Source organism: Trichechus manatus, unplaced genomic scaffold (assembly GCF_000243295.1).
Source record: "Trichechus manatus latirostris isolate Lorelei unplaced genomic scaffold, TriManLat1.0 scaffold00046, whole genome shotgun sequence".
NCBI classification, from domain to species: domain Eukaryota; kingdom Metazoa; phylum Chordata; class Mammalia; order Sirenia; family Trichechidae; genus Trichechus; species Trichechus manatus.
Window position 1 is genome coordinate 8,828,697 of NW_004443982.1, and position 14,531 is coordinate 8,843,227.

Consider the following 14,531-nt stretch of genomic DNA (forward strand, 5'->3'; position numbering starts at 1 on the left):
AGGATTCTGGACAGAGCTGGAGAAGGATGTAGAACAAAATTCTAACACACACACACACAAAAAAACAGACTTACTGGCCTGAAAGAGACTGGAGAAACCCTGAGAGTATGGCCCCCAGACATCGTTTTAGCTCAGTGGTGAAGTCATTTCCAAGGTTCACCTTTCAGCCAGGGATTGGACAGCCCCATAAAACAAAACGGGACTAATGAGGCACAGCAGTCCAGGGACAAGGAGTAGAAGGCAGAAGGGGACAGGAAAGCTGGTGATAGGGAACTCAAGATTGAGTAAGGACAGTGTTGACATGTAGTGTGGTTAACCATTGTCATAAGCAGTATGTGTACTGTTTAATGAGAACTATTTTGTTCTGTAAACCTTCATCTGAAGAGAGAATAGCAGCACAACTGAAAAAACAATCGATGTCACTGAACTGTACATGCAGAAATTTTTTAAGTGGTGTATTTCTATGTGTATTTTTACCCAAAAAAAAACAAAAGGTCGAAAAGGGAGAGGGTTGACATGTCATGGGATTGTTAACCAATGTCATACAACAATATGTGTAGTGACTGTTTAATGAGAAACTGTTTGTTCTGTAAACCTTCACCTGAATTTAAAAAAAAGTCCCCTGAAGTCTTCTTAAAACCAAATAGTTTGGCTAACCTAGTAAAAAAAAATTCGCCTTAAATACTATGTTCTTTTAAGATCTGTATGGGATCAAGTTGATAACAGCAACTACAAAGATAAGAATTTCAGGAGGCAGTGAATTTATGTCAATCGGGGAGAAAACTCAGAAGAGGAGAGTGAGAATGGTTAATGTAACCAATGTCACTTAATATACAAATAGAAACTGCTGAACTGATGTATGTTTTGCTGTGTATACTCTCCACAACAAAATAAAAAAAATTACATACAGAAAAAAACTCTTACAAACCCCAAATCAACCTTTTTAACAATCTTATAATAAATGTATAATCATACATATATGTATACACACACAAAGCAAACGCCAACATTCTGTAGATCAGAAAGTACCCCAACTAATGCCAAGTGATTCTTGCTACTCTTATGCCTAGTACCTAATAGTATTCAATGTCACATTTCTTAATTCACATGAGAATTTATTTTGCCCTGTCATCACATGAGTTCATAGCAAACAGGTATACGAAGTCATTATACCCATCTCCTAAAAATAGAAACCTCAGATCTGACCTAAGAAATAACAGTCCAATAAATATGAACAACTTTCAAACCACTGGAAAACTACCTGATTATCATACTAAATTAACAAAAACATACAACTCTCAGCTCCACTGTGTGCCTGCATTTATTCAGTTTCCAGTCTTAAAGGCTTACAGCTGAAATCAAAATTACAACCCAAAACAAAGTTCAATTGTGTCTTCTTTCTAGGTCAAATCTTTAAAAATTGACCCTAAAAATTGAAATGAGCAGTCATCTAGAATTTCAGTGCTAGACAGTCACCTTGGAAATTCCTCATTCCCAGTCCTTCATTTTCACAGGTTGTGAAACTAGGGATCATAAAAATTGACTCGACTAAAGTAGGCAGCAGGCACAGGTCTTTTGATTTCTAATCCATTGTGGCATATCACACAGCCTCCCAGTCAAACTAGCATTTTGAGCACCGGGGCTGTGGAAAAGGAGCCCTGGTGGCCCAGTGGTTAAATAGCTCGACTGCTAACTGAAAGGTCAGCGGTTCGAAACCACCACAGCGGCTCCAGCAGAGAAAGATGTGGCAGTCTGCTTCCGTAGAGATTTACAACCTTGGAAACCCTATGGGGTCGCTATGAGTCAGAATCCACTTGATAGCAGTGGGTTTGGTTTCTGGGTTTGGGCTATGGAAACAGTACTAAAGCCTATAACTATGTTAATGAAGCATGTGCTTGACAGGTATTTTTCCACTTAAAGCAACAGGTTCTCTAGGAATCAGTCCACATTCTCTTCCAGTGGCACCCTTATGGTCAACAGAGAAGATTTTTTGAGAGAATATATGAAGTAGCCATAGAATACTGCAAAACTCAGTCTAACCAATCCAGTGATTCTAAAGTTTTTCTTTCTCCCCAGACATACTTCTAATCATTAGCACATCTATGCAAAAATAACTACACTGGACAAACTGAAAATATTGGGAGTTCATGGTTGGGCTTCAAGAGGATCCCCTATGCTCCCTGAAATCATATACAAAATGCATGCAGCTACACTGATCCTCAAAGGGATAATGAATCCACAAAAGTAAAGTACCACTGTTCTAGCCCACCACCAATAAATTTATAAACAAAGATTCTGTTATGAAATAAGTTAATATCACACTAAGGGCTGTACATTTTTCAACTAATCAGGAATGCAAATTTGTCTGCTTTTCCTTTTCTATAATAAAAACTAAGTAATAAATCAAGAAGATGAATAACTCCTGAAAACACAAGCTATTAAGTGGAGACTATGACTACTTCTATACACATTTAAAAAACGAATTAAATTACTTACTTAAATGAGTATTCACAGAGCCTGGTAATCAGTCACACCAATAAAACCAAAATACCGAAGGTAAAATTTGCCAATTATTCCAACTGAGATTTCACAACATACAAAATTAAGCAACCACTATCTTAGGAAAACACATGTGAAGACACTTTCAATTAAGACTTTTCCACATGTTAAATAATTTGGCAAAGAATACTGAATATACCATGGACTGCCAGAAGAATGAACAAGACTGTCTTGGAAGAAATATAGCCAGAGTGCTACTTGGAAGCAAGGATGGTGAGACTCCATCTCACGTACTTTGGACATGTTACCAGGAGGGACCAGTCCCTAGAGAACATCATGCTTGTTAAGGTCAGTAAAAAAGAGGAAGACCCTTAACGAGATGGACTGGCACAGCAGCTGCAACAATGGACTCAAGCATAACAATAATCGTGAGGATGGCACAAGACCAGGCAATGTTTTGTTCTGTTGTACACTGGGTCGCTATGAGTCAGGACTGATTCAACGGCACCTAACAACAACATACCATGTATAAGGAGCCCCAGTGGGACAATAGTTAAAGCGCTCAGCTGCCAATCGAAAGGCTGGCAGTTCAAACCCACCAGCCGCTCCATGGGAGAAAGATGTGGCAGTCTGCTTCCATAAAGATTTACAGCCTCGGAAACCTCATGGGGTAGTTCTACTCTGTCCTGTAGGGTCACTATGAGTTGGAATAGACTAGACAGCAGTGGGGTTTCGGTTTTTTATACCACGTATAAAAAGAAACTCAAAATCAAAATAACTTAAAAATCACCCAAACCAATCCCCTCACCAACATCTCACTATTTGAATGACAGACAACTCTCAAACTCAAGACATCTCAACATAAAAACTTACCTTTTCATATAGCAAAAACTAAAATTAACAAAAGCATCTTAACAATCTGTATACAACATTCTCATTTATGCTAAAAAAAAACAGAATATGCTTATGTATGTGTTGAAATATGAAAACACAGACCTAATAAAGTTGGATCAGAGGCTGCCTCTGGTAATAAAAAAAAAAAAAAACCCATTGCTGTCAAGTCGATTCCGACTCATAACGACATTATAGGACAGAGCAAAACCGCCCCATAGGGTTTCCTAGGAGCGCCTGGTGGAGTCAAACTGCCAACCTTTTGGTTAGCAGCCATAGCTCTTAACCACTATGCCACCAGGGTTTCGGCCTCTGGTAATAGGACCTACGTAACTGGGAGACAGTGTGGGAGGAAAATTTTTTCATTGCAGCATCATTTATATAATTTTCAATTTTGTACTATACACAAGTATAATTATTCAGATGAATTGGAGAAAGGTATTTCAAAACCCAAAGACAGGATTATCGTTGCAATTAGGATGGTGGCAATGGGGATGGGGAGAAACAAACATATTTGAGATTTATTTAAGATGTAGAAATGACAAGACTTGGTAACTATTGGGACTTGACAGGTTAAGAAAAGGAGTCAAAAATGACTGCAAGGTTTCTGGCATGTGTAATGGTAAACGACATTTACTAAGGAACATTAAAGATAGTGATAAATTAAGTTTGCATATGTTCAGTTTAGGGTGCCTTCAAGATACCCACGTAGTCAAGGAGGTGGTCAAGGTATATATACAAGTTGAAAGCAGAGTGAGAAACAAAGGCCTAGAACAGGGCCTAAAAAACTCCAACATTTAAAGCATAGGTAGAAGGAAATGAGGCTGCAATGGAGACTTTGAGATGTGGTCAGAGATAGGAAAGAAAGCCAAAGTAGTGTGATGTTATGAAAGCCAAGGGAAGGCTGTTTCAAGAAATCTCAACTCTGCCTCCATCTCTCTCCTCATTCCTAAACCACAGTTTTAGTTTTAACCTTAATTGTCTTTTCCAAGACGATAACATTTATCTTGTACTGAGAGCACCTTCCATGCCAGGCCCGATAGCAGGTACTTTATATGCATTTATGTCTAACACAACGCGAGATTCTGCAGGAATCTATTACTACTTCCCCTTTACGATGAGAAAACTGAGTCTCTGAAAGATAAAATAACTTGCCCATAAGTAAAACATCTAATACATCGTAGAAGAATTCTCCTCTAAAATCTACCCATCAGTACTTCACAACTAGGTTTCTCCCACTCCCACTTCCCCCCCACCCCATCGTTCTCACTGTGGCCATTAATATTCCCATAAAACCTACTCTGGTCACGTCACTTCCCCTGATTAAAGAGCTAAATTCAATGATGCCCCCAAACTCCCTACTGCCTACAGTGATGGGACCCTTCACATATTCAGTTAACCTCTCCCAATTCCACTGAAACACCTTACCCTTGATCCACCCCAGACTACTCACAATTCCTCAACTACCATTTAACTTCATGCCTCCAACTCGCTGCCCTCTTTTTCCCCTTGCTATACCTGATAAACTTCCCATGTTTCATAATCAAGACCAAATGCTGTATCTTTGTGCATTTTCCCTCACCCACTTCTCCAGTTAAAATTAATTGTTCCCAAATGTTGATAATTATTGAAGATGGGAGTTCATTAAACCATCAATACCTGTGTATATTTTAAATTATCCATAATAAAATGTCTTAAATGTTTTAATTGCTCCATCAACTGAGCGTTCATAGCACTTTGCATATACCTTTATTATTGTACTTAACAACATCACATGATCACTCAATCTATCTCTCCCCAGACTGCAGGGCAGAGGCCATATCTTAATGTTGTCCCAGGACCTGGCACAGTCCCTCACCCACAGAAGTTCAACAATGTTTCATGAATCAATCAAGCAAAGCAAAAGCTTTTCTAGTTCTCATTCTGATACTTAAAATTCAAAAACTTGGAACATTTATTTTAACTACTGTACCTTGGAAAGAAATTTTCCCTAAATATATAAACTATCCAGACAGACTCATACAACTAAGATTCATAAAATTCTTAGAGAAAATTAGCTCTTCTGTTACTGGCAGAATCCTACCACAATACCAAAACACAAACTCTCATCGTGCAGCTCAACAGCTAAATATCTGCTTTCTTCTCATTTCCCAAGCAACTAATTCTTAACTTCCATAAGGCAAAAAACAAGGTTCATGGATACTTGATAATAAATTATTTTTACATGTAATAATGGCAATGTGGCTATGTTTCAAATATGTTTTTATCATTCACAGACAAACACTCATGGATTAAATGATGTGATTGATGTCTGAGATTTGTTTCAAAATAATGGAAGGGAAGGGCAAGATATAGATGAAATAAGACTGGCTATGAATTGAAAACTGCTGAAGCTGGTGATGACTGGTTTATTGTCTCTACTTTTGAAAATACTATAAATTTTCCCTAATAAACTGTTTTTTAAAAAGGAGAAGAATCTAATGGACATAATGTAATACGTCTACAGTCTGAAAGCAACCGTTTGTTTAAAATTGTTTCTTTCATTGTTCTAAATTAAAATGAGTTAGATGACCTCACATAATACCCTTAACTACACAAACTCCAACCTTCTCCCTGAGAATAAACTTAGCAGCAGCATCTTTTTTTAATTCAAACACAGACAAAATTACAAAAATACAACTCTGGTGACCAACTTCTTCACAACACAATGACACCAACAGTTTAAGCAATGTAGAGGAACAGACAAAAAACAGAAAAAGAGGAGGAAAGGGATAAGAGAAAAAGTTAAAGCTTACATAAGAAAATGGCAAATAGCCCACAAATTGGCTCAGATATCTAAAGATGCCTAAATAAGGGAATATCCCTAGCCTTCCACGTTATAGATCTTAATTAATTAGATCCTAAACGTCAGCCAGTGCCAAATAAGGCCCAAAAGTAATGAGCAATGAAACAGATGCTAAAGATCAGAATGAACAGAACGAACAAGTACAGTGACTATCACAAAGCCACTTAAAACACAAAGAAATAGACCTAATTGGGTACATCTCTACTTCATTCACTCCTATCCTCAAAGACCACCAAGTTCAGAAGTATCCCAAGTTGACGATAAAGCCTTTATACCAGGGCTCCGAACCAGTTTGAATCCCTGCTGAGAATCTGCTTTTCCACCCCCTAGATAAACTGAATCCGAATCTACTTCTTATCAAGATTGTTAAAATATATTCTGATTCAGTATATCTACGGTAAAAATGCAAATTCTCAGCAGATCTTGTTAAAATGTACATTCAGTATATCTGGGGTGGAAATGCAAATTCTCAGCAGGGGTTTGAACCAGAAAATAAACCAGTTCGAAGCCTTGCTTTACAAGTACTTCCTGTAACTATAGACATGGTGGTTTAAAAACCATCTTTAGTCAACCAAAATATAACATTCTGGTGTACTCAGTGTCAGTACTTACCCTATTCTTTTTAAAGTCCATGGTGAAATAAACAGTAGAAAATCTATACAGTGAAAAGATCAAAATCTCCTTCTCTTCCCCTTATCCCAGAGATATTTGTACTCCAAGAAGACTTATTATTAACTACTTCTTGAGGATCTATCCGAAACTGCGAGAGAATTTCTTAAATTGACCCGTGAACACTCATTCAAGGATCCCAAGTTAAGAAACCATTACAAAGAAAAATATTACTAAAAATGAGATCAGGGAAGGACAAAACACATAGCAGCTCATCCTTTGAACATCTGCTAAAAGCTAAAATCTCATTTTTAATCATGTTTTACTAAACAAAATTAAAAGATGGCACGCTAATATCTAAATCAAGGAACACCATCTCCAAGGAACACAATAGAGCAACAATCCCCCTTCCATTAATAAGAAAAAGCCATTCTAACCTGTAACTTGTTAAACTGCCCTTTATTACAAACTTTCACAGTACTTCACATTTTTTTTCTGCCCCGATATTGCCGTGTTAGTCATCCTTATAACACCCTTCTTAGAGGATTGTAGGCTCAATGCAGGCAAGGGATATCTATCTTATCTTCATAGTCACTGCACAGAAGACTTGCACTTAGTGCACATTCAAATATTTGTTGCTCAGTTCTATGTGAAACTTCATATAAGTTCATAAGACTGATAATTATCCATTAATTAAATAAACTCCATTAATTAACTAGTCTACAAATAAATACATGTGGGCTCTAAATAGCCTAACCACCAATTCAATTCTTAGACAATCTGGTCCTGTTAACATAAATTAGCTCTCTGAATACATTTAAAAATATTATTAATTATGCAGTGTTATCAGTCATCAACATCAATGCCAAAGAGCTCAAAGCAGCACAATGAATTTCAACTAAAAATTAACTTAAAAATCCTTTCCCATCTGTAAAATAATATTCATATGGTATAAACAGAAACTAAAAATTGTACAATCTAAATCAGAAAATGATTTTTTACACTGTAGTCGGCCAAGCACTGAGCCTTCACTTGGTAAGTGCATGGCCCATCACTATACTTACCACCTAAGTTGTAAAATTGATCTCTCGGGCAGCTCTTCTTAACAACCTAAAATATTCAGAGGTGGCAGTCAAATGTTCCCTGTTGTTACGTGCCATGGAGTTCGTTCCGACTCATAGTGACCCTAAGTAAAACAGAAGGAACACTGCCAGGTTCTGTGTCATCCTTACAATCGTTGCTACGTTTGAGCCCACTGTTGCAGCCACTGTGTCAATCCATCTCGTTGAGGGTCTTCCTCCTTTTCATCGACCCTCTACTTTACCAAGTATGATGTCCTTCTCCAGGGACTGGTCCCTCCTGATAACATGTCCAAAGTATGTGAGATAAAGTCTCGCTATCCTTGCTTCTAAGGAGCATTCTGGTTGTACTTCTTCCAAGACAGACTTGTTTGTTCTTCTGGCAGTCCGTGCAATATTAAATATTCTTCGCCAACACCAAAATTCAAAGGCATCAATTCTTCTTCGGACTTCCTTATTTATTTTCCAGCTACACATGCATATGAGGCAATTAAAGATACCATGGCTTAGATCAGGCATACTTTAACCCTCAAGGAGACATCTTTGCTTTTTAACACTTTAAAGAAGTCTTTTGCAGCAGATTTGCCCAATGCAATACGTCCTTTGATTTCTTGACTGCTGCTTCCAAGGTCGTTGATTGTGGATCCAAGCAAAATGAAATCCTGACAACTTAAATATTTTCTCCACTTATAATAATGTTAACGAGCCCTGATGGTGCAGTGGTTAAGTGCTCAGCTGCTAACAGAAAGGTCGGCAGTTTGAACCCAACAGCCGCTCTGCGTGAGAAAGATGTGGCAGTCTGCTTCCATAAAGACTTCCAGCCTTGGACACGACAGGCAGATCTACTCCAACCTACAAGGTCACTATGAGTCAGAATCAACTCGAGGATAGTGAGTTTGGCTTTTGGGCACCATGATGTTGCTTACTGATCCCATTGTGAGAATTTTTGTTTTATGTTGAGGTGTAATCCATACTGAAGGCGATGTAGTCTTTGATCTTCATTAGTAAGTACTTCAAGTCCTCTTCACTTTCAGCAAGCAAGGTTGTGTTATCTGCATATTGCAGGTTGTTAATGAGTCTTTCTCCAATACTGATGGTATATCCCTCTTTATATAGTCCAGCTTCTCGGATTATTTGCTCAGCATACAGATGAATAAGCATGGTGAGAGGATACAACCCTGATGCATACCTTTCCTGATTTTAAACCATGCTGTATCCTTTTCTTTTGTTCAAATAACTGCCTCTTGCTCTAGGTACAGGTTCCACATGAGTACAGCGTTCTGAACTCCCATTCTTCACAATGTTATCCTTAATTTGTCATGATCCACACAGTTGAATGCCTCTGCACAGTCAATAAAGCACAGGTAAACATCCTTCCAGTATTCCATGCTTTCAGCCAAGAACCATCAGACATCAGCAATGATATCCCTCGTTCCATGTCCTCTTCTGAATCCGGCTTCAATTTCTGGCAGTTCCCTGTCCAATGTCCTGCTGCAACCGTTCTTTGAATTATCTTCAGCAAATTTTCACTTGCATAGGATATTAATGATATTGTTTGATAATTTCTGCATTCTGTTGGACTACCTTTCTTTGGAATGGGCACAAATATGGATCTCTTCCAGTCGGTTGACCAGGTAGCTGTCTTCCAAATTTCTTGGAATAGACAAGTGAGCACTTCCTGTGTTGCATCTGTTGAAACATCTCAATTGGTATTCCATCAATTCCTGGAGCCTTGTTTTTTGCCAATGTCTTCACTGCAGCTCAGACTACTTCCTTCAGTACTATCAGTTCTTGATCATGTGCTACCTCCTGAAATGGCTGAACGTCAATCAATTCTTTTTGGTACAGTAACTCTGTGTATTCATTCATTCCATCTTCTTTTGACGCTTCCTGCGGCATTCAATTTTTTGCCCATAGACTCTTTCGATATTGTAACTTGAGGCTTGAATTTTTTCTTCAGTTCTTTCAGCTTTAGAAATGCAAGCATGTTCTTCCCTTTTGGTTTTCTAACTCCAGGTCTTTGTACATTTCACTCTAATACTTTGTCTTCTCAAGCAGCCCTTTGAATTTGTATTAGTCATTTTTAATTTGTAATTGATTCTACAAAAGGAGCTACTCGGTGGGGGGAAAAAAAACCCAGAACTTGAAAAGTACCTGTTCATATTCCTGCAGTTCTAATTTGTGCCTAAATACGTAAACATTTTCTGTAATTTCTTACTATAGCTTTATTACCAGCAATATATCAAAATTTTAGGAAAGTTACTATACTTTCCTGTGTAGTAACTGCATTAGACTTTGTCCAAGTAAACAATAATGACTATAATTATTTAAATGACAACTTTCCAAACTAGAAACTAATTTTGGAAACACATCAAATTAAAGACCTAGTTTTTAAACACAATATATCACATTATTTCTGTGGTTAATTTTTTAACCCAAACACGAACCATCTTTAGCCCTGGAAATAGTTTATCCCTTTTTAAAGATTTAAACAGGAAACACATAATATGAATCATCAACATCCAAATATTACAGTATAAAAAAGCCACTTCTAGAACTGACTTAATAGTTTTCCCCCTACCATTTACATCCAGGTCAAATTCAGGAAAATGTGTGCTTTAATGGATCTTAAACTATCCCCACTACCCAAAAAATTAAAAATGACAACTATTTTAATACTAATGTCTTCTAGACAAAAAGTACACACATTTTTAAATGGTAAACAATCCACAATTTCTTCTAAGTATTCTGTATAATCTTTCTACTGATACATACAATTACAAAAAAAAAAAGTTCCAATAAAATAAATTGACATGACAAACTTAAATCGACATAAAGATACTTCAAAATAAATGACTGCTATGTATCTCCAGTCCCTGGAGAAAAACATTATGCTTGGTAAGATAGACGGTCAGTGAAAAAGAGGAAGACCCTCGATGAGATAGACTGACACAGCGGCTACAACAATGGGCTCAAATATAGCAATGATTGTGAAGATGGCGCAGGACCGGGCGGTGCTTCGTTTCATTGTACGTAGGGTCACTGAATCCGAACTGACTCGACAGCACCTAACAACAACGATGTATTTCATCAATAGTTCCCCTGACACAGATAAGATCCCCCGGCCCTCTAGCATTATATTATCATTATAGTTATGCTTTAGAGTATTACTATATACTGTGATTATACTATTTTATATTTTGACTCAAACCCATATCCTAATGAAAGCAAAATTAATCCAAAAGGTTTTCAAAAGCACACTAAAAAAGTCAGCATAATTTCTTTTAAAATGTTTCACTTCTTAATTACTTCTCAATAACTACACTAATTAAAAAATAAAAATCTTGAATATATTACCAGAAGATTACGGGTTAGCATTAGTTGAAAGAGCAAAGTGCTCAAGATCATGCTATATTTCAAGAACTCTGATTCAGCAACCACTAGCTATTTACATCCTTATTTTAAAGATATTACTACAAAAAGAATATCTGTATTACTGACGTATTTTTCAATCCAAAACCCCAGGCACAGTGTATCAAATGGCAATCTTACAAACAAAAATTCTTTCAATGACTTTAATATAAGTGAATCTTACAAAAGCATTCAGAGACCAAGAGAAATCAGTGGTTTGGATAAAGTATCGTCATGCCTGGAAAAAGAATGTATGTTTGGGGGCAAATAAGATATATTAATTAAATGTTTTAAACTTTCCAAAGCTTTCCAAAGTCAAGAGTTACATTTTTTATCCAATAATATATACAGTAATAAGAATTTTTTAAAACAAGTAGCAAATAGCCAAGTTTCTGTCAGAAAGAAAAAAAGTTACTATACAAAGTGTAGACACTGAACTTGTCTTTTTCGAGGGGTGGGGAGGGTGGCATGACAAAAATCATAGCCCACAGGTAAGTAACCTGGTAGAGAAAAGCCAAATCTTATTCTTAAGACTTTCGGATAATAAGAATTCTGAAACCAACAGAGCCCAACATTCCACAAAGAAAATACTGTTTCTCAGAATGGTTAAAAAGATGTATGAAACTAAATAATTTAATACTTCCTACAGGAGGACTCCAGCTTATTCATTCTATTCGGAATACACTGCAAACACAGAGTGAGAGATTATATAATGTCAAGCTTTACATTACACATTTCACTGGAATGTTCAGGCACACAAGGATGCAACCGAGAACTGCATGAGGTTGCAAGCATACCCCAGAATGTTTTATTGCACTTAAAACAGTTATTTTAATGTTAAGGCTAATGAATCTTGATCTAAGCAGGTAGGACTTCATTAGTATTGAGTCTGAGTAATGAAGATTTTTTTTCTTTAGCTCAACAAATACTTAGTAGTTAATCAAATTACCCTGTATTTTATGAAGCTATAATTCTTCCTTAAAACATAATGAAGCTTAGCCAGTTTCTCATTTTAAAATGGAACTCTATTCAAACGTTAAGAAAGTAATGCACACCTTTACAAAAAACATTTGAAAATGCTCAGTTCCTTAAAATTTAAACGCAGTAGTGCATAATAACTGCCGGGGTTCAACATTACAATCTGAAACCCAATGTTAAGCACCATCCACTGTGAATTCATCTGAATATGTGCATTCTGAGACATGAAGTTAACTAGCATTTTACAAATTATCCACAGAAAACATCGTATTCTGTTTATTTCTTCATTATCATAACCAAAAGTAATAGATTTGTCCGAACTTTTCCAAATGAATTTTTTATCAACCCCATGTTAAAGCTTCAATAATCATTCCAAAATAAAATAATGCTTCTTAAAATCTAAATCTTTGGTTAACCTTTTGGAATGACCACTTTGACAGTAGACAAGTATTTTTAAATAAAATTAAGTACTCAAACTGAAAATTTTTTTTAAGGCAGGAAACCAAAAATCATTGGTGCTCAAATCATTCCAGAGCTAGGCACTATTCATTTTTCCAGCGATAATTTTTAATGAAGCCAATTAATACCTATATATAGTCAAAGTTTAATTCCTGTTTTCTTTATCAGTCAAAGGCTTGGGCTTACTGGAAAGAATTATTTCAGTTTAGTTTTTGAATCATTATTTGCAATCAAAACCCCTTATACTCAGTTACCTTTAAATATAAAAAGAAGTGTAACTACAGAGAAAAGAACTTAATGGCTCTGCTAAACCAAACAAAAATTCAGGACAACAACAACAAAAAAATCAACCTAAGAATAAAATGCTATACTTTAGTCATTTCAAACTTCCTTCTTGAATTCCAACAACAAAGCTAGGTGTCAAATGCAAAGCTACTGATTTCAGCTAGAAAAGAAAATACCTAATGGTTGCAACAGCTATTGCACACACTACAAGTTTCATGCTCCCAATTAAGGAGAAAGCATACAAAGACCATTTCTATCAGATTTTGGTTAGGAGATACAAACTGATGCAGACAGAGACTCCCAGTCTTTGTTCAATAGCTTACGGACGGGTAACTAAATGTGCTACAGGTTGATAAGCATTTACACCAGACTTATGAATGTTGCTTCCAAGCACGGGAAAGGTACAAGAATTTTTTTTGCAAATAACCTTGGAAAATTTTTATTAAACACCATCGAACTACACACTCCGAAGGAGAGGCCTATTCATCCCTACTATTTATTTCCATGTTTACCTCTCCTCCCTCCCCCAAACCCCCCCCGCTTCACTTTCTCCTCCCACCCTGTCCCGCCATCTTGGGCCGATAGGAGCAGCCATTACTTAACTAAATGACAGTGCCAACAACTTTCCACACAATAAACAGAGACTACACCCCGAATCCTCCTGGCCTCCCCTGTCAGACACACAGGAAACAAGGCTCTAGGAAGAAAACACATTCACAGATAACTGCGGTATTTCTATGGCAGCAAGACCCAAAAAGTAAACAAGTCACCTAACTTCAGGTAAAACACATACCAATTGAGATACATGTCAACAGCCCCATGCAAACTCTTCACCACCCTCAACTATCTGCAACTTCCCCCTTTGGGAGACATAATAAAGCCCAAAACGTTTGAGTAACAGTAGACATCACGAACACCCTGGCTGAACGAAAAGAATAAAAAAGCGTGAGAGACAAATAAATCGAAAATTTGGAAAAATATGCTCACATTTACGATCCCCTGGCCCTAAACAGGCACCCTGGTGATCACCGGCCTACCCCCAACAAGCCGTAAAATTAGTCGACCCAGTGAACCCGGCCCCAAAGCGCTGCCGCCTCGGTTGCCCAAGCTACAGGAGAGGGCGATTTCGCAAGGGAGCGAGCGAGGTATCTGAGGTGGGGGGAAAGCAGAGGCAGGAAATAGTTTTCCGGAAGCCCCTCGGCCATCGTTCGCGGTCACAATGAACGCTGGCTGGGCCGCGGGGCCCGGGCCGGGGAGACCGCGTCCGCGCTCCGACCCGCGCGGCTGCCTTACCTTGACCAGAAGGGCCTTCGTCCTGGCGCCATCTTCATGAAACCTCACAAATCCGAAGAGGCGGCTGTGGGGAGACAGACACGCGGCTCGTTAACTCTTCAGGAACGCCACCGACCCGTCCCTTCCCGAGCCCAAGGCCCTGGCGGCGGCGGCGGCGGCAGCAGCGGCGGCGCGGAGAGCGC

At 37.8% G+C, this 14,531-nt stretch overlaps 1 protein-coding gene across 18 annotated transcripts in view; it reads right to left on the bottom strand.

The window, feature by feature from the left end:
• Positions 1 to 14,531, bottom strand: part of KDM6A (lysine demethylase 6A) — a 260,874-nt gene that overhangs the window by 245,654 nt on the left and 689 nt on the right. For 17 of the 18 annotated variants that reach the window (XM_004376914.2, XM_023731902.1, XM_004376913.2 and 14 more), the window contains exon 2: positions 14,350 to 14,413. In XM_004376914.2, the coding sequence (XP_004376971.1) occupies positions 14,350 to 14,413 (64 nt within the window). Of the gene's footprint in view, positions 1 to 14,043; positions 14,062 to 14,349; positions 14,414 to 14,531 lie in introns of those variants that run through there. The other variant, XM_023731906.1, reaches the window with a different exon arrangement.